The sequence below is a fragment of the Leishmania martiniquensis genome, chromosome 36 (genome assembly GCF_017916325.1).
Source record: "Leishmania martiniquensis isolate LSCM1 chromosome 36, whole genome shotgun sequence".
In the NCBI taxonomy this organism is placed as follows: Eukaryota; Euglenozoa; class Kinetoplastea; order Trypanosomatida; family Trypanosomatidae; genus Leishmania; species Leishmania martiniquensis.
The window spans coordinates 1,599,166-1,623,153 of NC_090171.1; the positions used below are offsets into that span (position 1 = coordinate 1,599,166).

At 58.1% G+C, this 23,988-nt stretch overlaps 9 protein-coding genes across 9 annotated transcripts; all 9 read left to right on the forward strand.

Annotated features, from left to right (window-relative positions):
* Nucleotides 1–334: 334 nt before the first annotated feature.
* LSCM1_00442 (uncharacterized protein) lies at nucleotides 335–3,406 on the forward strand (the record flags this gene model as incomplete). The annotated part of the gene is made up of 1 exon (XM_067318093.1): nucleotides 335–3,406. One exon carries the CDS (start codon nucleotides 335–337, stop codon nucleotides 3,404–3,406), a length of 3,072 nt encoding a protein of 1,023 aa, XP_067174198.1.
* A 561-nt stretch (nucleotides 3,407–3,967) lies between these two features.
* LSCM1_00443 (uncharacterized protein) lies at nucleotides 3,968–4,519 on the forward strand (the record flags this gene model as incomplete). Its single annotated transcript, XM_067318094.1, has 1 exon — nucleotides 3,968–4,519. One exon carries the CDS (start codon nucleotides 3,968–3,970, stop codon nucleotides 4,517–4,519), a length of 552 nt encoding a protein of 183 aa, XP_067174199.1.
* A 926-nt stretch (nucleotides 4,520–5,445) lies between these two features.
* Nucleotides 5,446–6,150, forward strand: LSCM1_00444 (uncharacterized protein; the record flags this gene model as incomplete). Its single annotated transcript, XM_067318095.1, has 1 exon — nucleotides 5,446–6,150. The coding sequence occupies one exon, from the start codon at nucleotides 5,446–5,448 to the stop codon at nucleotides 6,148–6,150; it is 705 nt and encodes a 234-aa protein (XP_067174200.1).
* A 3,457-nt stretch (nucleotides 6,151–9,607) lies between these two features.
* Nucleotides 9,608–10,207, forward strand: LSCM1_00445 (uncharacterized protein; the record flags this gene model as incomplete). Its single annotated transcript, XM_067318096.1, has 1 exon — nucleotides 9,608–10,207. One exon carries the CDS (start codon nucleotides 9,608–9,610, stop codon nucleotides 10,205–10,207), a length of 600 nt encoding a protein of 199 aa, XP_067174201.1.
* A 2,493-nt stretch (nucleotides 10,208–12,700) lies between these two features.
* LSCM1_00446 (uncharacterized protein) lies at nucleotides 12,701–13,288 on the forward strand (the record flags this gene model as incomplete). Its single annotated transcript, XM_067318097.1, has 1 exon — nucleotides 12,701–13,288. The coding sequence occupies one exon, from the start codon at nucleotides 12,701–12,703 to the stop codon at nucleotides 13,286–13,288; it is 588 nt and encodes a 195-aa protein (XP_067174202.1).
* An 827-nt stretch (nucleotides 13,289–14,115) lies between these two features.
* LSCM1_00447 (uncharacterized protein) lies at nucleotides 14,116–16,092 on the forward strand (the record flags this gene model as incomplete). The annotated part of the gene is made up of 1 exon (XM_067318098.1): nucleotides 14,116–16,092. The coding sequence occupies one exon, from the start codon at nucleotides 14,116–14,118 to the stop codon at nucleotides 16,090–16,092; it is 1,977 nt and encodes a 658-aa protein (XP_067174203.1).
* A 1,162-nt stretch (nucleotides 16,093–17,254) lies between these two features.
* LSCM1_00448 (uncharacterized protein) lies at nucleotides 17,255–18,211 on the forward strand (the record flags this gene model as incomplete). Its single annotated transcript, XM_067318099.1, has 1 exon — nucleotides 17,255–18,211. One exon carries the CDS (start codon nucleotides 17,255–17,257, stop codon nucleotides 18,209–18,211), a length of 957 nt encoding a protein of 318 aa, XP_067174204.1.
* Nucleotides 18,212–19,042: 831 nt separating this feature from the next.
* On the forward strand, nucleotides 19,043–20,062 carry LSCM1_00449 (uncharacterized protein; the record flags this gene model as incomplete). The annotated part of the gene is made up of 1 exon (XM_067318100.1): nucleotides 19,043–20,062. One exon carries the CDS (start codon nucleotides 19,043–19,045, stop codon nucleotides 20,060–20,062), a length of 1,020 nt encoding a protein of 339 aa, XP_067174205.1.
* Nucleotides 20,063–22,203: 2,141 nt separating this feature from the next.
* On the forward strand, nucleotides 22,204–23,604 carry LSCM1_00450 (uncharacterized protein; the record flags this gene model as incomplete). Its single annotated transcript, XM_067318101.1, has 1 exon — nucleotides 22,204–23,604. One exon carries the CDS (start codon nucleotides 22,204–22,206, stop codon nucleotides 23,602–23,604), a length of 1,401 nt encoding a protein of 466 aa, XP_067174206.1.
* Between the last annotated feature and the right edge of the window lie 384 nt (nucleotides 23,605–23,988).

Below are 23,988 nucleotides of genomic sequence, written 5' to 3' on the forward strand. Positions count from 1 at the left end.
AAACGCCGGTTGATTTTACCTCAAGACGAGCAACGGTCTGATATTCCTCGCACATCGAGGCGTTCCTAGTCACACACGTACACACACGCGCGAGAAGGGGCTACGCATGCTCTCTGTACGTGCGGCTGTGAATGTACAGAGGAGAACTCACTGCTGACGGGTCTTCTGCTCCACTACTCGTTTCCCCTCCCCTTACCCTGCTGCCGCGGCAATGCCTTGCCAAGATTAATAGTCCCCGCCTTCGCTTTTCCTCTCCTTTCTACTGTTCCCTCTTTTCGTCTGCATGGTGGCCGACGCGTTTGTCCGCCTCAGTTCACACGTATGCACCCGAAACATGTTGTCTAGGGCAGTGCCACGGCGTCTGGCGGCACCCGCCATGCACGGCCGCGCACAGGCAGCTGCCCCCTCGCCCTCGCCAACGAAGGATCAGAAGGGGAAGGCGCCGCTTCTGCAGTTTCCTCCGTTCCACCCCATCCATTTCTCTCAAGATAAGTTCCTCTCCATCAAGTCTCGCTCCCTCGAAACGTACACGAAAGTCCGCGGCGACGTGCTACAGCGCGGTGCTGATCTGTGTGCGCAGCTGCAGCGCCAGAATGGGCAGGCAGAGCAGCGCGAAAGGGAGATGAAGGCTTTAGAGGAGCCTGCTGGAGAGGGGGTGTTTTCACCAGCTGCTGGCACACCACTGGAGCTCCCGGCCCGCCCGTTGACTCCCCACCAAGCCGAGGAGCTTCTTCTCTTGACAAAAAAGGTAGAAGACCTCACCAACGGTCAGGGGTTCCGTCTCACCGATGAGCTTGTCTGGCGCATGCTGCACCTCTGCATACAGTGCGGTGCCCCGCAGCTCGCAGTGGACGGATGGCTGCAGAAACACGTACTCGCGGAGAAGCGCGGCCCACCCTTTCCACTTTTTGTACTCGAGGACCTGGCGGCGACACTGCGCGCCACGGTATTGCCACGGCTCCCTGAGAGCGGGGCAAGTCTGACATGCAGCAGCGCCTTGATAACCGCGAGCTATGGCAGCGCAGATGACAGTTTGAGTATCGCCTTCGAGGACGGACTGGCAGCGGCGCAGCGATGCCTTTGGCATCACCTCCTCCAGGCCGACTGGCCGACATCTACCGCGGCAGTGGCCGAACACCGTGGCGCGGCAGAGACGTTCACGGCACACTTGTTTGCAGAGAACGTGTGGCCTGTGTGGCAGGCATTAGATTCGATGAAGTTGACGTTTGCCGATCTAAGGGTCAAGGATACCGATGATGTGGAGCGGCAAGGGGTGACGAGCGATGGGCATGGGAGCGAAGGGGAACCCGACACAAGCTCAAGCCACATGGGCCGGGAAGAACAGCCCAGGCTTGCCGCCTGGCTACCTGACGCGGCCGCTCAGACACTAGCCGTGCGTAACACACTAATGTCTGTGACGCCTCTCTACTCGTTTCACGCACCGCCGTCGTCAACACCGCCCCTCAGCGTCGACGAGGGCAGGAAAGACTCGTCGAAGCTCGCGAAGGTGACCTGCACCCGAGCCCACGCGTTACTCTGCAGTGATCCGCCATTCTTCCCTAGTGAGGCGGCCGCCATCGTGGCTCCACTGCGAGCGCTCGTAAGTACGTGGCTGGTGTTGGCCCAGTGCGCTGCCGAGGCGAAGGATGTGCCGCTGCTGAAGGCGGTGCTGCGCACCGTGTGTCTTGGCTTCATGACGCATCAGGCGACGGCTGCTGGTGGTGAGCGCAGCGCAGCGCCAACGGAGGGTGAAGCGCGACCCTCTCCCGTATGTGTAAATGAAAATGCATGGTGCCGGTACGCCGCCTCTGACGCCGAGCAGAACAACGATGTGGTACACCGCTGCGCAGCCGAGGCGCAGGCTCGCGCAGTGGTGCGGGAGTTTGTCAACGGCGTCCTTTCTGTGCTGCAATATGGACTCCTCTGCGCTGAGCAAGAGGCAGCTCTGTGGCAGCTGCACGACACATGCACGTTGATCTTCGGTGCTGCTGCTTCGCTGCGCAGTCTTCAGGGGCCTCTGAGGAACCAAGGCAGCCGCTCGACGATCACGGATGATGCGAAGCTGTATCGCATGTCTGCTGTGGCACTTGTACAGCCGGCACCGGCGGAAAGAGCAGATGATCTACTGCGCGTGGGACTGCCATCTGCATTCGTGTCATCATCCCGAGGGCAGCAGGACGCCGGTGATGGCGAGCACGCACGTGCCTTGGCTACAATACACGCGTTGCTCTCCGGCGCCCTCGCGCACCCTTCGGAGCAGGCGGCGGCGCACCCATACGCCGAAGCCGCGTTGTATGTCGGCCTCGCTTGTGGTGACGAGTCGCTTCTGGCCCAAGCTGCCTCCTCCGGCATGGCAATGAGCAATTGGGAGGCGACGCTGCTCCGGCGCCACGCACGCGCACTGTGTTCGTACCGGCGAGCTACCGCGAGGCTTGCCGCTGCCCTCGACGGGCCTGAGGGGCATCAAGAGGAAGCACCTGAGGATGACGCTTGGGAGGCGTGGACGGCATCCCTGCGGGAAGGTGTGTCGCAGATCGCCAATGAAAGTGGTGCTGCCAACACAACATGGGCTCAGTTTGTCGAAAACAGCCTCATCGTTCTCACTCTCGTCGTCTCGAGACGCGCGACAGAGTGCGCAACTGCCTATGTGCGGTGCATTCGGCGACAAACGGTGACTTCGGCCGCGGAAGAGGGCGACAACATGCCGGCTGACGACTATAAATCCCACGACACTGTCGAGGTAGAGAAGCAGCGTCGGGAGGCGATCGAGATAGGTTGGGCGGATCTCTCTAACAGCACAGTTGCTTGCGTGGAGGACATGTTGAACGGAGTGGAGCAGCTTTTGGATGCTTCGTCGTCACCCGACGCCACAGCTTGCTGGTTGTCTCCCTCCTCGCTGAGTACGCTCGCTGTGCTGGCTCGCCTGGGAGTCTACGCGGAGGAAGACGTGCTGGCAAGGGGAGTGGTGGACGCGGCCGCGAGCAATGGTGCTGCCAAATCTCTTGACCTCTCTCCATCTCCTCTCCCACTTAGCACTTCTCTCGACCGCATCTTCGCGCGGATGGTGAGGGACGCATGCATGCAGCTGCGGTGTGCCTCATCTACATCACCCATCACTGCCACACCGGCGGCCACCACCAGCACTGTCGGCAACTGGGTGCAGTGGGTGCTGCTGACGCTGATGGCCCGGAGAGCGTGGACTGAGGTGCTAGCCGTGTTGCGTGCGCTCGATGGCGAAGCGAACGCAGGAGGCTCTACGAGTATGACTGATACCTCGGCCACGCTCCTCTGCAGCACCACTGTCGATCCAGCCGTTTTCGCCGCCCTCTATGCACGCGCTGTGGAGGATGGTGCGGCAAGTGTTTGTGCTTTTCTACGTCCCCGGCGTGAACGGCTTTTCTTTTAAGTGCCTCTCTTCAGTAGCGACTCGCCATGTGCACAAGCTAGCCTACAGGAACCTATGCACCGTTGCCGATGTGTGCACGTGCAGCTGGCCTCGCCTTCTGTATCATAGTGATCCGGCTAGGGACGACCGATAGAGAGGGAGAGGGCTGGGAACAGCGCCCTGACTACACAGCGCAAGCGTGTGTGGGGGGGGGGACGCGACCCGCATCCCTTACAAAACCCACGCGACGCGTCGCCATTCCACATCAATGCGAGCTTTGACTGCTTCTCTCCCGCTGGCCCCGCTCTAAAGATGGCCGCCTATCTTCCTGCACTGCTGCACCATCACCTCGCCGTCCCCCCTTCTCTTCCACCGCTGCTTTCCTTTTCTCCCCGTATCTTTCGGTTGCCTGGGGTGGTGGTGGTCCCCACCACTTTGATCAGGTGTGCGGCCGCATGATCACTGCAACGCACACAAAACACATGGAAACAGCAGCAACTCGGGAGACAAGTAGCCCTTTCGTCTTCTTTCACTTTGACTTCTCCGAGATTCGCCGAACGCAGACGCACGCATGCCTCAATCATGCGCCGCACGCGTCTAGGATTCACGGCAACGCCGGAGAAGTTTAGCATCCTTGGCACTACCCATCCGAAGCCAAAGCGCAATGGCTTGGGCCGTGACAACAAGATGCGCAGCAAGCCTAGCGACAACGTCGCTTGGTACGACAAAGGTCCTGTGGAGTGGCTTCCACGCCCCGTCCGGCTTACGTACGACCAGCTCGACCAGCTCCGCGACTGGATGATGCGTGAGACTCTTTCTGGGCGCACGGAGGAGTTCAACAAGATTCGCCATCTGCACCGGGAATGGTCGCAGCACCCGCTCATGCCAATGCTTGGCGATGTCGAGCCAAAGTTCCCGCTCAACTTGTACAAGCAGAACCATCGCGCGCGACGGCGCTTCCTGCTGCGTTGGCACAAGGCGAACAGTCCCACGTACTGGATTTGGATGCCACGTGGTCCAGCGATTGTAACACCGCTTCACCGCTCAAGCCCCTCGCAGTTTCCTGAGCAGTGGAAACAGCTGACTCGAAACAGTAGTGGTGGCCAAAGCGGCAGTGGCCTTGCGGTCCAATAAGAAAGCAGCCGCGCTACAAGCGGGGGCAGCTCGACGGCGGCAACGTAGAATCCTCACATTCGACGGAGGGCCAACTGTATCGGCAGCAGCGACAGACGCAAATATGTGGCGTACCCGAAAAAATGAGCTTGGCCCCTCTTTCTCTCCGCTTCTGGTTCTCTTCAGGTAATATGAGATTGCTGCACAGAGTATCTTTCACGTACATCGCATGCTTGTATGGGCGCACGTACGCACCGCCCACGTGCGCAGCTCAGCACATGCAGCTGGGGAGACGACGGACAGGGTATTTTCATGGTGATTGGCTAACGAGGATTTGTAGTGTGTGAGTGTGTGCGTGTGCGTGTGTATCGTGGGGGGAAAGGGGGGTCAGAGCGGCGTATCGCTGCTGACCTCAGCGACGTGGCGTCGGCGTCCGCGGCGGTAACGCACACGTTTGCGTCCTTCATTCAGCATGCGGCCTGCCGATGAGACTCGAGCGCGGCCCGCCACTGATGGGGAGCGCCTGAGCCACCCCGGTGGAGAACGCACCACGCAGCGCACCAGCCCAGCTGGAGGCACAGGCCGCGCCAAGGTGCCGGCGTGTCGGCACATGCCCCTGACGCTTGCCAGCCGCTACTGTGCTTCACAGGAAGGGGGGAGAGTGTAACGGGCCAGGGCAGAATGCCGCCCGACTCACGCTCTGTGGCAGAGAAGGGTCACGCGGCGAAATTTCGCTTCTCTTGTTTTCGCCCTTGTCACCCCGTGCACTTCACAATTGTTCTTTCCCACCCTTTTTCTCCTCTTTCTGTATCGGCTTCGCGTGCGCCTCGAGCGAGCTGCAGGAGCGAAGCGAGTGAGTTATTTCGTGACACACACACACACACGCATACTGCCGCACGAAAAGCAGGAAGGCGGGGGGGGGGCAGATGCCCAAATCAAGGAGAGGCATGCCGGGCCACTCTACAGAGTCGCGCTCTTCTGCAAAGCGCGTCTTGTATGCCCTCCGTACCGTTTTTAGCCTGCGCATCGCTCTCTGTATCATCTATTTCGCCCTCATCATACTGCTCTGCATCACACACTTCCTTTCGCTCTTTCAAAGTCCTCTAATTCGCATCATGGACATCCAGTCAAGTCGCATTGTGGGAGCCCAGATATCCATTTCGAAGAAATGGTTTAAAGTAGAGGAAAACATCTACGGCGCCAACGTCACAGCGCAGGTCGATATCAAGTTGTGGTCGATCGCACTGGACATCAACGTGTCGATTCCGTACGGGTTCCTGCCGCAGCGCATCTCGCAGCTGTATCGCGTGCAGGATATTCCGTGTGCTGAGTTCCGCAGCATCTTGACGAAGATGCAGATTTTTAGCATCCTCTCCATTTTTACGGGCTTCGTGGTGTGGGTATTGACTATCTCCAACTTCTTCACACGCCTGTTCCTGCCGCTGCTATGGCTGTTCCTATGGACGACCATCGCTTTCACGGCGACGACGGTGGCCATGATGTTCCGCATCCTTTTCGAGGGCGCGTGCTACGGCGAGGCTGACGAGATTCCGCCCATGACCACTCTGGCCATGCCGATGGGGGGCTTTGCGCTTGCAGTCATCTGCTTTCAGACGTATCTCATCACCTCCCTCATGACGGTGTTTCTGTGAAATGGCGGCGAACAACAACAACGAAAAGGAAGCGCGTGGCCGAGGTGAGGACACAGCATCTAAAGAGGGAGGGGAGCGGACGGAGCAGGGTTGGAAGAGGTGCGTCTGGCATCTCCTCACGCTCTTCCGCTCCTCTCTCCTGTCTGCTGGGCCCACACCCACTCGTGCCGGCTTTCCTTCATCACGTCTTCTTGCCCGTCGTCTTCCCGACAGAGGACATAAATGGTGGAAGAGACGGCAGTGTATAGGGGCGAGGCGGACGCGTTTTTCGGGTGCATGAAGAAGCCAGTACGTGCGCAGAACTGTCACACGAGCGACCTGAGTGGGAGGGGGGGCGTGGGCGCCTCTCTGCTACGCGCAAGGCCGGGATCCTCGCCAACAGCACTGGTACAAGAAAAGGCGAGGGTAGGAAGAGAAGGTCCCTCTTCTCCACCCTCCCGCGTGGCTTTCTGCGTGCACTGTTAACGTCGTGAAGTGAATGGTTCGATGATGTGGGCTTCCCTTCCCGCCCATCTTGATGATTGGATTCATCTCGTGGGCGCTGTACCTTATTCTTTTTTTTCTCGCTCTATGGAGGAGGCGAAGGGGTGAGTTGCCACCGGTACGCATTAGGGTGTCGCTGGTGGTGCTCGGCGTGTGCAACACGTGGTCGGAGAGGCGCTGTGCGGGCCTCACTTTCTGTTCATATGGCTTTCTTTCTTCTTTTTTTATGTGTGCACATGGACAGTTTTCTTTGGTTGTTTTTTCTTTCAATGTTTCCCACAACGTCTTTGGTTGTTGCTCTCTGCAGCCTTTCTCCGAACCTTTTTTGTATTTTGCTGCGCTCACACACTCCCTTTCGCACTCTTCTTCGACTACGTGTCCGACTCGTTCCCCTCTTCCCTCCCCCCGTTCCCACCTCTTTCTCAGTCTTTCTTTTATGCGCACAAAGCGAGTGCCGCTTCAAAAGTCAGTGATAGCCGCGGATAGGCATTACGCCCTCTTCGTCTGGCCTCTTCACAGTCTCTTCGTTTCTCCTGCATCCCTCTCTTGCGCGATGAGCTTAGTGGCCATCCGCCCCTATTCGACACCCTTCCCGTCTGTTTCATAGGTCTTTCTGCCTTTTCTGCTTTGTTCCTGTGGACATGGCAGAGCGGAGCCCTCGATGAAGAAGCGTCGGAGGCCAGGAACGCGGGATACGCAGAAGGGTAAGGGCGGCATGCAAGAGCTCAAGGCGGCGTGGCAGAGGACGAAGGTGCTGCTCTGCAATGCGACACCACTTTTACTCCCTGCATAGACGAACGTCCACTCCTTCCACCTTGACGGAGACGAACTCAGTGTACTGCGCCCTCTGCTTTCACGTTTGCGCAGCTACAGGTAGTCGTGTGCTCTTCTTTCTCGATCGGTTAGCTGCACAAATTTTCCCTACCCTCCCCTCTCCTCTTATGTTTTCTTCCCTTGCCTCCCTCTTGGCCGTGGCCTCTTATTCTCTTTCTCGCGGCCATTTATGTGTTTACTCTCGGGTTCGCTGCGGAGCTTGTCGCCCTTCCTCCTTATACGCCATATGCATGTGCGGCTAAATTTTCCCTCTCTTGTTCCCCTCCCTAAGTGCTGTACGTGATACGCGAGCCCTGGTGCGCAGCTTTTCTTGCCTCCCTTTTTGCATGCGATGGGCTTTTGAAATCACCTGCACAGATTTCGCTTCCATCCTCCTTTGTGTAGACGGGAGTGTGTCTCCGTGGGGGTGTTTGCCTGCGGCTTCTGCCAGTTTTCTTGTCCGCTTTTCTATCGCGCTCCAACTTTTCCTTTTTTCGAGCGTTTTCTTGTGCGTTCTATTTTCCCTCTTTCTTGGAAGCCTCGACTCTTCATGTAGCCCTAAACTGTATGTTGCCCAGCACTGTCGGAGGAAGTGAAACAGGCACGCACGCATTTGCAGGGCCGCAAGGGCGGCGACGATGACGGGGCCTTTATTTGGCGTAGGTGCGTATCTGCTGTGTGTTTCCGCTTTTTTCTTCCACACTTCTGTGTGTGTCAGCACCCTGTTGTCGATACCCACCCCCTCCCGCCCTTACCCTCACGAGTTGCTTGATTCGATCTTTTTTTTCCGGTGGGCTCGTCGAGTACTCACGCGGCCTCTTTCTCATCCTGCTGGTGTGCTCTAATGCCATAATTTGCCACCCCTACATAACCTACACGGGCCTCCCATCTTTTTGGCTAGCTGTGCGCTTCGTGCATGTCTGTGGGGGGGAGGCGTTGTATAGTTCTGTGTCTTTTTCTCCGTATGGTCTCCTTTCTGTCGCCTTTGTCTTTGCCGCCCCTGTCGGCCTACTCACCCATCCACCCACCCCTCTATTCTCTGGTGACTGTGTGCATTCATTTGTCGTAATAATTTGCTCTGATTGCCGTTCTTTGTTCCTCCGTTGCCTCCCCTCTCCTCCCTCTCTACCCCCCTCCCCCTCCCCCAAAGGCACCGTGTCTTTGTACGGGCGGTACCCGAAGTCGTTGAGCTGCTCGGTCTCCTTACCTTTTTTTTGGAGGGCTGACGCTGTGGTTTGAAATTCGCATGTGTGTGTGTGTGGGTGTCCGCTGACGATAGCCATTGTGCTCATCGTTAGTGCGATGGATGGCAGTGGCCGCTGTATTTGTTTTTTTTCATGTGTGCCTCTCTTGTCTCAGGATCGGTCACTTCGCCCTCTTCGCACACGCACGCGCGCGCTCTCTTCGCCTTTTCGTCTCTTCGCCTCGGACGATAAAAAGGGGGCATCAAAAAATGCCCGTGCGCGCTGTTCGATGTGTTTGGCCGCCTGTTGTGAAGATCCAATAACAATTTCCCCTGCATCTCTCTCCCTCCTGCACGTGTGGCGTTGGAAAAAAAAGTGTAACAACACCTCTTCTCCCCCTCCCCCTCCCTCATCTCATTCACAAGAAGAAAGACGATGCACATCAGTGTCTCAGAAAAATCGCGCAAAGGGACTTTCCGGTCATGGAGAAGTGGAGCGCTTGCGCGGCGCTAGGGTGACTGCGGACCTTCGTGTGACCCCCTGCGATGTACTTGTGGCAAGGCCGCGATGGACTCCTAGGAAAGCCGCATACGTATGGGAGAGGGGGAGGGGTCTTTGCTGCTTCGCCGCTGTATGTATATATATATATATCCCTCTCTCTTCCCTCGTTGCACTCTTTCGTCTCAGCATACGCGCGCGCATAGCAGTCCACCTCATTGTGTAAGAGCGCACACTTTCGCTTCTCTCTTCCCGCGTTCTGCTTTCTCCATCATCCTTACGAGCTGTGACTCTGTATGCCTCACGGCTCCTCCGGTTACTTCGCACCTTTCCTGCCCCCTACCCCCTTCCTTGCCCTCCTCTCTTTGGCCCTCGCGGCGCCTCAGGGCGAGTCAGCAACGCGACGCCTCCACACGTATGCGCACGGTTCAATAGAAGGTACCGCTGCCCTTCTTAGCCCCCATCTCCCTTTCGCCACGATGCTCCTGCTTCGCTATTTTCTGCTGCTGCTGATTTTAGTGGTCTTCATTATTGCCCTCGTAGGCACCGTAAAAGTGCCTCTTTACTCGAAAGAGATTACAGATTACGATCAACATGGCAAGATAGAGGTCTCGCTGTGGCTCATGTCGGTGGGTAATGTGACCCTGAAAGGCGAGAACGCGACGAATGTGCCGGCGTCTCTGCCAGTTCGCATCAACTACGCTGGCTGCGAGGAGTTCCGTGCTGTCTTCCGCTCCATGCAGGCCTTCGCGATTGGCGGCACCGTCTTAGGCTTCTACGCCCTGCTCGTGTCCTGCTTGCAGTGCTTCTGTCGTCTGAAGGTTAAGCTGCCGCTGTTTCTATTCCTCCTCTTTGCCATGATCTGCGAGTTGTGCGTCGTTCTCATCGGCGCCTCCGCCTTCGCGAAGGAGTTCTGCAAGAACCCGGGAAAGGACAGCAACCTCAGCACCGTCATATTCAAGGGCGCCGGCTACAAGCTCGACAGCGCCTTTGTGCTTCAGGTAATAGCACTGGTGGGGTATGCGATCTGCCTCATCATCACACCCTTTACGCAGCAGCTCTGGTGTGGCAAGTGCTGAGCGCTTTAACCGCGAGCCATGCAGGTGGTGACGTAGTCATCCAGCGAGAGTCAAACAGGGGACGCAGCGAAAGCCATCAGAGAAGGGCACACGGGTGGTGCCGGATGCGGAGAAGCAGTAGCCGATATTGGCAGTCATGCGTCCTTATCGCGTGTGTGTTTTCACCCTCCCCCTTGTCGTCATTGCTGCCCAATGCTGCGGCTTGCCGTCTCTGTCCACTCAACCCGCCCCCCCCTCTTGACTGCAGAGGGCAACGCTCGTTTCAGACGCCGCTACACCCTTTGTTTCCTGCCGTATCGACTCCTCGAGCATGTTCACGGAATGTGAATGAAGAGAAGACTCCTCAGTATCGCAGCGGTGCCCTTTTTTTCTCTTTCACCTGCGTAGCCGTTTGCTCTCTGTGATTACGAAGTACGTCAACGGTTCTGCATGATTGCGCCGCTTGAAGCAGACTTGGGGGTGACACCACACCGTATCCTGCAGGATACGGCGACAGATGTGCAAAGTATTCAGTGAAGCCTCGCAGAGGAGCAGCGCGCCGGTCTGCTCCCGATGTACACTTCTGCACTCTCTTCCCCTCCCACTCCCATTGGTTTCCCACCCCCAGCTTTCCCTCACGTCAAGTAAGGGAGAGAAAGCAAGAGGAGGAGGGGGAGGGGGGGGGTAGCGCCACGTCGATCACCACTCTCATACTTTTCTTTTTCCTTTCCGGCTTTTCCTTCTGTCTCTCTGACGCTTTTGCTGCTTTGCTGTGGTTGTCTCTGACACCTCTTTTTGTTTCTTTCACTTGTCACCCCGCCGTCTCCTCTCCCACTCCCTCCCTCCTCCCCCCTCTCTCTCTATATATGTGTATTCCTTTCTAGCCTGCGTCTCATTGTGTCGTGGCCGTGACTCTGTGCAACGTGTCTTCTATGAGTCTACATGTGTGTGCGTGTGTGTCTCTCCCCATCCGCTTTCCGTTGTCCCTGTGTGACCTGAAGAGAAGTAAACGTATGTACCCCCCCTCTCTTTTCTATTTTTCTCCCTCATTGTCCATGTTGTGTCCCGTTTGGCGCCGCGGCACCTCAGCGGACTGCGGAGCCCGAGTGCCGGCGGGTTTGCGTAGACGCGTGTACACTAAAATATCTGGGCGACTACCCGCGTAGCTGCGCATTGCATCATGTGTGAAGCCTCTCCCCTTTCTGTGGCCACTTTGTCGCGCCTCTCCTTCCCTTCCTTCGTCCTCATCGTCTTCTCTCTCCCACGCACGCACGCCTTCTCCTCGCCCTTGGTTCGGCGTGTGTTTCAAACGATCTCTCCCTCTCGCTCTGTCCCTCCGTCTCCCTCTGTGTGTTTGTGTACAGAGAGCGAGAGGGTGACGGAGGGGGACGGTAGTTGGGTAATACCGTTCTTTTTTCCCCTTCTTGATTCTTTCCGACGACGAGAGAAAACAAAACGATGCGAGCCGCACCGGAGCGAAGGGTCAAGGCGATCGTCAGTAGTCTGGCCCATTCCTCTCGTCCTCTGTCTCATGTATTTAGGCGGGGAGGTGTGTGTGGGTGCATGTGCACGCTGTTTCCCCCCGTGCTGTGCTGTGCCATGAGTGACTGTGCACCTTTCCGTTGTTCGCTGTGGCTTGTGTGGTTTTGCTGCTTCCTGTGCACAGAAGTTCCCCGCACACTCTCCCTCCCCTCCCCCTTACACGCACGCACCTATTCCTGTCTTTGCCCCTTCCATTTCCGTCTTCCTTTTTTCCGTTCGCCTGCTCTTGCCACTCTCTCGGCTCCCAGCGCTTCTTCGTCGTCGGTGGACTGAGGAAGTGATGATGAGGTGTGTGTGTGTGTAATTGTTCGTGCGTGCGCGGGGGGAGGGGGGAGGAATCGCATCGTCCTCTTTTTTTCTCGCCTTCTTCTCGATAAGCCACCGACAAATGAGCGCACGGCAGCAAGCGTGGACGTTTTTCACGCCCGGGCAGCGGCGGTGTGTGCACGCAGTGCAAGCATACGCGGGAAGTGGCATGGATAAGGATGCGAGTGGGCCGGCACAATCGTGGAACTGGCGCCATCGCCACACCGCCCCTTCTCTTCTTATTCTACCAGAGCCAAAGCATGGGGAGGGCGCCGCGCATGGCTTTCATAGAAACGGGATCGGGGGCGAACAAGTGTGGTCGCTGGCGGAGAACGGGAAGGGCTGCTTTCGCGCCGCCCCTGACACACCCGCCACACGTGAGCTACCGTTTCGCCCTTGCATGCAACTGTGCGGCAAAGTACCTACGTAGCAACGGCATCTCTTGTCATTTTTCCCGGCGGTTCCATGCTACCTGCACATGCTCGTTGCTGTCTCGTGCTGCCATCTCCCATCCTCCTTCTCTTCCCCCCACCCCCTTTCTTTCCTCTTTGTCGCCACCACACACCGTATGCTCGCTTCTCCCTACCCCGCCACCTCCTCCGTCGGCCAACAGAAGTGCGCCTCTCGCAAAACATAGCGGCTGTCCTTCGATAGACTGCAAGCATAATGGCGGCAGCTTCGTTCGCCGGGAAGCTGCGACCACCGCCAGAGCAAATGCAGGTGCACTACATCTCTGACAACGTGTACACACTCGGCACTCTCAGTTGCGCCGTTTGTGGTCATGCCTTCCCAATTCACACAAATGCGTGGCAGCGCAGCACGTGCGGCTGCTGCGGAACGCTTCACGAGCCTGGCACGCACTCGGCGTTCCGGCATCATCTTCAAGCCCCACGCGGGGCAAGCGGCGGTGTACATACGAATGCCAAAGTGTGTGCTTTGAACACGAGCGCCGCTCTCTTTTTCACCGAGACGGAAGTGTCCGCGGCAGTGGAACATATTCGCCAAGCGCTCGGTGACGCGGCCAGCGCTGGTGCCTCGCCGCCGTTTGGGTCAGCACCCGGTACCGCGGGCGGAGCAACGCGCGCCGGTATTACCGAGGTGGACGATCGCATTATCGAGGAAGCGTTCTGCGAGACGTGCGGTTCCCACCGCCCCTGTAAGACCTTTGCCCGGCAAACGCGCAGCGCTGATGAGGGTCAGACTATTTTCTTCCAGTGCACCAAGTGCAACTCAGAGTGGCAGCAAAATTCATAAGAGGTCGCCGCGGCGGCGCTCTCCCACCCTTTTGTCGCTTAAGCTGCCACAAGGGCATCAAATAAGAGGCAGAAAAAATGCAAACATTTTCGCCCTCGTGCGTGGCTGATGTCTTCTTCGTTTTCTGTAAGAATGTGTGTGTGTGTGTTGGGGGGGGCGTGTGTTTCATCTCTTCGCGGCGCGCCTCCCCTTCTCGGTAGGGAGGCAGACAGCACGCTCAACTCGCACCATTAGCGACGTCGGTGCAATCATGCCTGCATGCAACTACTGCACATCGACGCTGAGTGTGATTTGAAAATGCAAAAGAAAAGATCTCCATAGAGTAGTGGATAGTGCGGGCGTCTGCCATGCAGGCTCGCCCCCCTGCCCCCCTTTCTCTTGCCAATCTCTGACGTCTCCGTACCAGCATACGCTCCGTTCCTCTTACCGCTCCAAGCCTGCGCACGTGGAACGCGATACTTGCCTGCATCTATTCTCGCCTCTTCATACCAGTCTTTGCTGACCATGCGCCTGTGGTTTTCAATTTTTTTCTGCATCGAAACGGTTCCCTCCACTGATTCGTCACACATGTGCGTGCTTCCGAAATGGGATGCGCTTGCGTCTTGACGTTTCCCTTTCTCTCTCAGTAAACGCGAGTGCGGGTCACCGGCACTGTTCTTTGGCCAGGCGCGTCGTCCCGCCGCTTCATCGCGATACGATACGAAAGCGGAGAAGGTGCGCGTTGATGAGGGGGTCGGTACCGTGCGGTCTTCTTTTTCGTTTCCTTCTACTTGGGCCCGTCTCTCGAGCTAGGCTTCTACCACAAAAGGCATCTGTAGACTCTGGCGATGCCGGCTGGTGGATCTCGCACGGCCTCGGCGGCTGCGCAGAGGCCAGCTGCGGCTTCGGCCTTCTCCCCTCACCCGCCCCAGGTGACTGCGGGCGTCCGTGCGAGCGCAACAGCCAAGCATGGCAAGCCGGCCTCCGCCATAGCGTCGGCGGCAGCGGCAAAGGAGGGGTCCGGCACGGCGATCGATCTTGCCACTACGACCGCACCGCTGGAGCGCGTGCTGCAGATCGGCCAGCCGAGCTTCTCTACACAGCTTGCCTTCATCAAAGTAAATCGTGCTGTGGCCTCGCTGGAGCGTGCGGTGGAGCGACTAGAGCTGCTTAGCCTGCTGGACGCCACCGGCCCAACTCCCGCTAAAGAGGGAAATCACAAAAACGCGAGCAGCACCCAAGCGACGCTGAATGCGAAAGGGGTAGCCGCGGGAGCGACAGCCAGCCTGTACCCGCACAACTCCTTGCGTGGGCCTGCTGTGCTAGCTGGCGTCGGCCACGAAGCGAGCGCCGCCACTGCGCAGAAGGTGGGGGAGGTGCTTGCCGTGAGCCAGGAGCAGCGAAGCGGCGGGCGTGCGTCGGTGCTCGAGTTGCTGGCAGAGCAGCGGGTGCTGGAGCGACGCTACGGGGAGCTGCTAACCCAGGCGCAGCCAATCGTATCCCTGCACCCTGGTGAACCGCAACTACAACCCCAGTGCTTCGCGCACGTCCGAGACCCGGCCCACGTCGCTCTGGAGCAAGAATTTGCCTTGGTGTCTAACCAACTTCGAGATACAAATCGTCTCTTGTGCACACAGCTTCAGGACAACCCTCAAGATGTTGACAACTGGGCCAAGGTGTGCAACGGTCGTCGGGAGCTTGTAGCACTTCTGAAGGACGCCATCCAAGAGCTGACCGTGGGATACAGGGAAACCTTTCAGCAACAGCAACTCCGACAGCAGCAGCAGCAGCAGCAGGCAAATGCCGCCTTCGATGCCAGTCTTTGCCGGGGCGTCACCCCGGCCAGCGTCAGCGAGGACGCGCAGCTCAGCCATAGAATATCTAACATGGATGCGGCTGACCTTAACAGTGCCGGCGCTAGCGCTACCGGGCTCGCCCGCAGCGACAGTAGGCAGTCCTCCATGACGGGTGGCGGCATTGTCTCCACTGAGAGCGGGTCGCGAGTCTCGCAATTTCTCAAATGTTTTGGCGGCACCCTGCAGCGGCATCGGGCATCTCGAGCCCAACAGCAGGGGCCGCGCATCCCGCTGTCCTCGTCTTTCCAGCAATTCGCTGTGAAGATTCTGCAGGAGGAGGCGTCGCAGCGCTGGGCAGACGACGTGTTATCCAAGGAGCGTGCACTGAACCAGAACGTGAAGCAGCTACAGGCAGACCTTGTCCGCGAGAGTGAGCTGAAGGACAAGGAAGTTGCAGAGCGCCTTGCCCGCATCGCGGCACTGAAGGTGGAGCTGCGCAAGCTGAAAGCCGCTTTGCAGCAGCGCTCTGATGCCGCCAAGGCCGGTGGCGAGGCAGCCACCGAAAACCTCCTTCGCTATGGCGCCGCCCAGGTGCGTGGTGTGCGGCAGGGGGCACAGCACGACGAGAAGATGCTTGTCATCGGCGCCACGACGCACGAAGTGTTCAGCGCATACCTGCGCGAGCGCACTGCCGCGATGGATGCATTGGCTGGTGAGTGGGAGGCCAAAACACTGCGTGAGCTCAAAAAGAAGGAAGCAGCCAAGATCGACGCGGAAGGGAGTCGCCAGGCGTGTGCGCAGCGTCTCAAGGACCTGGAGCACGAGCGGGACGCTCAGCAGGAGCTCAAGGAGCAGCGCGACTCCGCGCAAAAGGCAGAGGAGGACGCACGGAGGCAAGCGGAGGAGCAGCGGGCCGCTGAGTATGTGGCGGCGTCCGTGTTGGAGTCCGCTCTCAAGGCGATGCTGACACGGCAGTCACTTAGCAAGCTGCAGAAGGGCTCCAAGAAGAAAAAGAAGGCGGCAGGCTAATGTGACACAAAACCGCGGTCAGTACAGGTGGCTCCATATACACCTTCTTTTGTTGTTGCTTGGTGTGCGGGCCGGGAGATGCGGGTACGCATTGGCTGCAGTGGCGTCGATCGCACCCGAAGTAGGCACCTCTCCACCAGGACGTGCGACCAGCACATCCATGTACATAAGATACGTGTTTACCTTTACCCCTCTCCGAAAATGTACATGTGGGCCTCCCCGTTACCGTCACTGTTCCTATCTATGCTCTTGCTGTCATTGCTTCGATGCCGCACGCGCCTACGGCTGGTGATGGGGCTAGACGAGAAAGATGCATCGGATGCATCTCTGTTCACTGTGGCTCTGTGTGTGTGTGTGTGTGTATCGGTACACGTGCGCGTCTACGCTCATCTCGCGTGTCGCTTGCTCAACGCGCGACCTTACCGCTCACAGACGCCCCACATGCGCCGAAGGAACCAGCAGAGGGCGGGCAATGAATAGATAGGCTCTTCACCTCGGTCTTCCCCATGTTCAGGCAACGAATGGAAATCACACACGCACAGACACACAGACACAGAGAGACACATAGCGGGTATGTGTGGCGTATTTTGCGCTTTCCTAGTGGATGTGCGATTGCATCGGTGCCGTCGAGGCTCAGCCTTCCTAACCCTGACGCGACAGCCATGCTACTCGGATTCATTGCCTCGAACTGCGAAGAGGCCGCAGTTGCTCGGGAACGGGAGGAAGGCGCGTGTGGTACGCCCCCTTCCTCCCCCTCCTCTCCCTTCACGCGCACACAAGCACAGGGGCTCTCACCTAAGAGGGCGCTGGAGAACTCCCTCTTGCCGAAAGGTACTCTTCCCACCAGCATGCTCCTCATCATCTTCTGGCTTGTTCGCCTTCGTCTGCGTCGTTCCTGTATCCGTCACCTTTGCATGGCACAGAGGCTCGAGCCTTCGTGACGACGAAGCCCCGACACGTGCAGACGCGTACCAATACAGGTCGAACCAGCGCACCGGCAGGCGTGCCCTCAGTGAGAAGAGGAGCTGCTGCGCCTCGCGCCTAGCGGCCAGCGCTGCGCTCTGTCATCATCTTTGCATACTCACATCCTTTTTTTTTCGTCTGGGTGGGGTTAGCACAGTACGGCTCTCCATCGGAGGCGCCTCTCCACTTGCCCAGAGGCATGTCCAACAACAGGCGATCCCGCCCTGCAAAGAGGATCAACGGGGCGGCCAAGGCGGAGCGAAGGCGGGTGGCATCTTCGCCCACTGCAGCGCCCGATCGTCACATCCCTCCGATACCTCAGGCGAAAAGCGTACTCTCTGCCCCCAAGTCTATTGAAGACATTGCCTCCCTGTTCATCGGGGCGAGCAGCGGTGGTAGCGGCGGCAACGTATACGAGAGCAATGAGAGGATCCGGTCAAAGCGGAAGAACGCAACAGGCCCGACGAAGCGACCCCGCGAGGATGCGGGGAATCTCACCACAGGAAAGCATTCACCGGCAAAACGGCACAAGAGGTCCGTGATCTGCTCACTCTCGCCGAAGGTGACGAGCCCCACCATCGAATCTGGGAGGAAGGCAGGTAGCCAGCCAGGAGCGGCGAATCGACATGAAAATGATGAGGACGACGAGGAAGATATCAAGCTGTCTAAGGCTGTACAAGCGCAGACGCTGGGCTTCCTGCAGCAGCTGAACCCCACGAGTCGAAAAGTCTTCTGGGGTCTCCGCGCTGCTGCGCAAGGGAAGCAATCCGCTGCAGCAGCCGCCACGGCCGCAAAGGGCAAGGCCAAAGAGGCAAAGAAAGTGGCCGACCGTGTAGAAGAAATTTGGCGCGTTGGTGGGGCGTACATGACCAGGGGTGCAGACGGCGACATCGATGGGAGCGACAGGGGGCGCGGGGCTATCAGCGACTGCGAATCTCAGGTCTCCACGAGCAGCAGCGAGCCGTCATGGGTGACCGACAGCAGTGAAGGAGAGGAGGACTTTCGCAGCGAGGACGAAGCCGGCAACGATATGGAGAGCGCTCCTGTCGCCACTGGCGCGGCGAGACGGTGCAGTACCGTGGGACCGCCAAAGCGAGGCGGCGGTGGCGGTCGTCTGTTCCAGGGCGACGGCGATGGCGTCTGGGACGAAGATTGATTGCATGAGAAGGGCATGTATGAGCAGCTTTCGAAGGGCCAGTATGTGCTCCACAAGTGAGCAGAAAAGGCGGAGGCACCGGTGGTGTGTACGGCGGTGCAGATGACTTCTATTCACTGCTGTCTGACTGCCCCTTTGACTAGATCGGCTACGAGGCCGCATTGCACACTCACACATCCTCGCCCACCCACCCCCTCAAGAAGGAAAAAAAAGGGGTGACCAGCAGACGCGTGGGACTGAAGAGATTTGCCCGCTCGAGGAGGGGTGTTGGGGATGAGGAACAGCTGTCTCACTTTCTGCCCTTCCGCTCCTGCACATTTGCACATGAAAAGGGAAGCGCTCGCTTGACAACGAATGGCTCATCTCACGCGATGGGTGAGGTGCTGCCGGCTTCTCAACAGCATATCCATGCGCGCGAGTGAGCGTTGCGTCTTGCCGTTCTCCCTCTTGTATCCTGTTTCCAAGGCCACGCTTCTCTGCTTCGTCGCCACTTTACGTGTGTGCTCTTTCTCTTTGCATATCCTTTCGGCTCTTATACCTTTCTCACTTCATGCACCGCCGCGCATCTGCCTCCTCCGACAAGGAGGTCACACATACACAGAGACACACGCCAGCACGTATTGTGAAAGGGCAGGTGCTCTTATTGAAACGTTTATCTCCAGAGCCAGCCGTGACATCATTACCAGCCCACACCTCGTTCATGTTTAGCTCACCATATTGTTTCTCCCTCTCCGTCGCCTCACAGAAGGACCTTTTCGCCCGCAGAGAAACACGCGTGCATACGCTACTCCTCGCGGACTCCTCCTACACTGCCGCGCACTCTTCGAAGCAATGGCGTCCCCTCGAAGCTTCCAGAAGCTGCAGGTCACCTCCCTCTCAAAGGACTTTCGCAATGCTACCTCGGTCGTTGAGGCGCAGCTGCCGGAGGAGGTACCGGAGGGAAAAGTACGCGTATCTGTAAAGTATGCTGGAGTTAACGCGAGCGACTTGAACTTCACGAACGGCTCTTATTTCCCAGGCGCACAGCCGCCGTTCGACTGTGGCTTCGAGGCAGCAGGCACGGTAATGAAGATCGGCGCGGGTTTCATAACTGTGAAGGAAGGTGACCATGTGGTGCTAATACAGTACGGCTGCTTCGCCCAGTTCGTTGACGTGCCTGCGGAGACGTGCATAAAGGTGCCGGAGCTGAAGCCCGAGTGTGTCGTGCTCGCTGTCAGTGCTCTTACGGCCGCTGTCGCGCTTGGTGAAGTGGGTTGCGTAAAGAAGGGCAACGTTGCACTGGTGACTGCTGCCGCGGGTGGTACGGGCCAGGTTGCGGTGCAGCTGCTCAAGCACGTCTACGGTTGCACAGTGATCGGCACCTGCTCCTCCGCAGAGAAGGTCGCGTTCCTCAAGAGCATTGGCTGTGACCACATTATAAACTACAAGGTGGAAAGCGTCGGCAGTCGCCTGCAGGAGCTTTGCCCGAAGGGCGTGGATGTCGTCTACGAGTGCGTCGGTGGTGAGCTCTTTAACGATGCCGTGCTCCACCTTGCCGTGCACGGCCGTCTCATCATCATCGGCTCCATCTCGAGCTACAAGAGCGGTGAGGCTGTGCCCTTCTCCCACCCAAGCGGAGCCCCACTAACGACGGCGCTCCTGCTGAAGTCTGCGTCTCTGAAGGGCTTTTTCCTCCTGCATTACCTCAAAGTGATCTCGAAGTACCTGGCAGAGCTGCTGCAACTCCTCGAGAGCGACCAGATAAAGCTCTTCGTGGACAAGAAGTTTTGGGGCCTGAACAGCGTTGCGGATGCCGTTGACCACCTTTACTCGGGCACGAGCTTTGGCAAGGTGGTGGTCGAGATTCAGTAGTACTGAACCAGAAGGCGAGCGATGTGTAGCATGCACCATGCTTTTCTTTTCCTCTTAAGGCGGGGGGGCTCCACTGCAACTGAAACGGCCGGGAGGCGCGGGGAACGAATGAGGCCGCTGTGTAACTTTTGCGTATAGTGGTGCTCCTACACCGACCGGTGAGGCGAATACCGTAAGACGCTCTTAGCAGCTGAAAATGCAGAGGCAGCCTGTATTCACGCTGTCATCTCAGAAGCACGCTCAGTCGGCGCCTCTAATGCCAATGCACAGGAAATGTCGCGCTTCAGTTGGGCGCGTCCTCCTCCCTCCCCTCACGGTTGTCACCGCATTGTTTCTGTTCTTTACCACCTTTCCTCCCTCAGCTTGCTATTTTTTTTCTTTCGTGCGAATGTCTTAAGGCGGCCTGCGCGCGATATAGCGCATCCTGTCGCGCCAACGGTGTCGGCCTCTCAGTGCTTATACGTGGATGTGTGGGCATTGACCTTTTTATATGTGTCCCCTCCCCCCGCCCTCGGCCTTATGGGCGAGCGTGTACATCACAGCGCCCCTCCGTATGCTCTCTGTTGTCGCCTCTTCTTTTTCCCCGCCTCCTCGATCCTTTTCTTTTTGCTCGCTGTTACGCCGTATCCGCTCGCCTCGGTGCGTCTTCTGCGTCTTCTCAGCCCCGCTTCTCGCCTGTTCGTTGTTTTCTCAGTTTTTTTTTCAGGGTGCGGCAAGCCCTTCCCCTCCCTCTTCCTTTCCATCATCGCGTACTCGCCAACGAGAAGACCAGCACGGCACTGGTTGCAAGGGAGGCGACACCCACGCACATGAAGGGGGAATCATCGAGGAGATCGGCGGTGCGGAAGGTAAGAATGAAGGTGTGCCATGTCTCTTCGCAAGAGGGCGGCGTGAGGGTTATTGTGATTACTGCAGATGTCTGTAGCCGGAGAACTAATCACACCTCAAGGACCATGCGCGCACAGGCAGCGTGGCATTTAGAGCTCGTTCCAGAGGGGTGTCGCTTCTTTTTCGACACTGAAGTGCCGATCCCTCCAGCGAGGGCGTGACTTCCAAGAGAAGATCGAGTCCCCTCTCGAGCACCGGGCGCGGGAAGATAGCAGCGCGTTCGCCTGAGGTTACCTTGTCGGCTATCGTGATTGCTTTCGCTATCAGACAGCACCAGAGCGGCAGTAGCGACGCCATCCACGTGGCGTGAGTGCTGTCTCGTGTTCCTTCTGCTCTCCGCATAGCGTTCCTCCTCCGCCCCCTGCTCCCCTCTGTCACCTTCTTGTGGTGCTTTTGCTTCCGTACCCAATGACTCTTTGGCACATGCACGCGCACGCACGAAGCACCGCAGGTCCTCCCCTGCGGCTCATGTTGTGGTCGGGCTGCCAATAGTCTTCACTACTCCTCTCACTGACGCACACACACACACACACACGCCTGTACAGACTCTCTCTCTCTCGCCCCCTCCCTGTCGCGGTTGACGTTGCGCTTCGTCCTCAGGGGTCGGCAGGTCGAACCAAAAGTGGAGAAAAAAAAGGATGTGCTGGTCAACCATATACCGCAAAAAAAAAGGGGCATTACATCGAGCCCGCTTCAGGCCCTCCAAGCCGAGCATGCCTCTCCTTGGAATAGTGTGAAGAGGAGCGCAGGGAGTGACGGCGCAAGGGATAGAGGAGGCGGAGGAGGCAAGGTGCGGGGGAGGAGGGAGGGAGGGGGGGGCATTGCTTTTAGCCATGGCATGCCTTCCATTTCTCTTCGTATGGGAGTTCTTCTCTATCAAATGCTTTTGTGTGGTTGCTTGGGGGTAGAGGGGTGCATTGCCCCCGAACCGAGCGGCATCCCTGTCGCGCATGTATGCGTGCACGCACATATCATACACACCAACCCGCACGCTGTTTCTTCTGCTCCCTCCCCTTCTCCTCCTCTCCCTCACTCCTTCCCATTCCGTTTCGCCTACAGCCAGCAGTACCTCAGGCCATTGGTGCCGCATCCTTAAGTAAGGGGGCGGATCTCTCCGTTTTGCATCTTGGACGCGCGCGCGCGCTTTCTTGCCTTCTCTCGGCCTCTCTTGTCCCCCTGCACGCCGCATTATCTTCGCCTTGGTCCGCAGAAGGGAGGAGAGCGCCGACTTTGGTTGTGCCTGCACCTCCATAATGGCTCTTAGTCTTGTCGAGTCGGCCTTGAACGCCGCCGTCGCGGTTGCCGCGCACGCGCCGGCGCTAGGAATCATTCTGCTTGGCAGCATCGCTGCGTATGCTGGCACCATGCGCTACATCCCAAACGTGGCGAGGACGCTCTTCGAGCGCAACATCTTCGGAGTCGATATTAACAAAACCACGGTGGAGCAGCGCCTGGAGTTCGCTGCGAAGCGCCGGGCCGGCCAGGTTGAAGAGAAGGAGTTTCAGAAACAGGCGATCCCAGAATCCCTCGGCATCCTGGCAGGTGCCGTGTACCTGTCTGTGGTGATGGTGCTAACCCTGTGTCTCTGGCTCCTCGGCGCCGCTCGTGACGGGGCGAGTAACGTGTTCGCCTCGCTTCCCGGCCCCTTGTTGACCATTACCGTGATGCTTCTACTGGGCTTCGTGGATGATGTGTTGGATGTGAAGTGGCGCCACAAGATCATTCTCACCACGCTCGGCTCGCTGCCGCTCATCATGACATACGACGGCAGTCTCTCTGTGCTTATGCCGTGCGTGGTCGGCCGCCTTGGCCTGTCCACAGTAAACGCAACGAAGGAGTGGCTGCAGCGCCTCGCCGCTGCTCAAGGGATGCCGGTGACCGCTTTTCACGTCACGGCTCCCTTGACATGGCTCTCCTACGCCCTCAGCCACCGCTCCTACGTTGACATCTCCGATAGCGGCGCGGCTTTGATTTACCTTGGCCCCGTCTACCTGGTGTACCTGGCCTTGCTGTGCATCTTTTGCACCAACAGCATCAACATTCTTGCTGGGGTCAACGGCGTGGAAGTGGGGCAGAGCATTGTGATCGCGGTCGCGTCTGTTGTGTACAATTTGTTCCAGATGCGCCTCGAAAGACAGGCAACGGCGGACTTGAGCCGCAGCGCCGGTGCTGTGGCAGCTGTACGTGACATGTCGAGCGATCATCAGTTGCGCGCGCTGCTCTTGCTGGGCCCTTTCATCGGTGTGAGCCTGGCGCTCTGGCGCTACAACCGCTACCCATCCCGCATCTTCGTCGGAGACAGCTACACCTACTTCGCCGGCACCGTGCTCGCGGTTTCCGGCATCACTGGCGTGTACAGTAAGACGCTGCTGCTTTTTTTCGCACCTCAGGTTTTCAACTTTATCATATCGCTGCCACAGCTGTTCAACATTGTTCCGTGTCCGCGCCATCGCGTGCCGACGTGGAACCCACGGACAAACTTGCTGTCCAGCAGCCACAACTACACGATCCTTAACGTCATCCTCTACCTCTTCGGTGATATGCACGAAGAGACGCTGACGCGGGCGATCCTCATTTGTCAGGTCATCGCCTGTGCTCTCGGCTTCGTCGTCCGATACGTGTTGAGCTCCTTCCTCTATGATGAGGTGCGCTGAAGACAGCTTCGAAATGGTGCGCAACAGAGGCCAGGGATGGCGCAGATTGGCAATGTTTACATCATCTCACTCCTCTGCCTCCATGTATGTCAAGTGCGTGTGAGCAACGCACGTCGCGGCGCGAGCGGGTGCACGGAAGGGGCGAGGTGGCAACGGTCTGAACCCTGGCATTCTGAGCGTGTGCGGCGCCTTCCCGCACGATGCTTCTCCGCATTGAAAGTAAGATCAGGAGGAATTCCCTCCACCGCCTAACGGCACACACACATATATATATATTGGAAGAGACAGGGTAAAAGCCGGCAGCCCACGCACCGCTGGTATGCGCCTTGTGCGTCAAAAAAAAAATTCACATTTTTCGGACGCATTAACCTGCAGAGAAGTAAA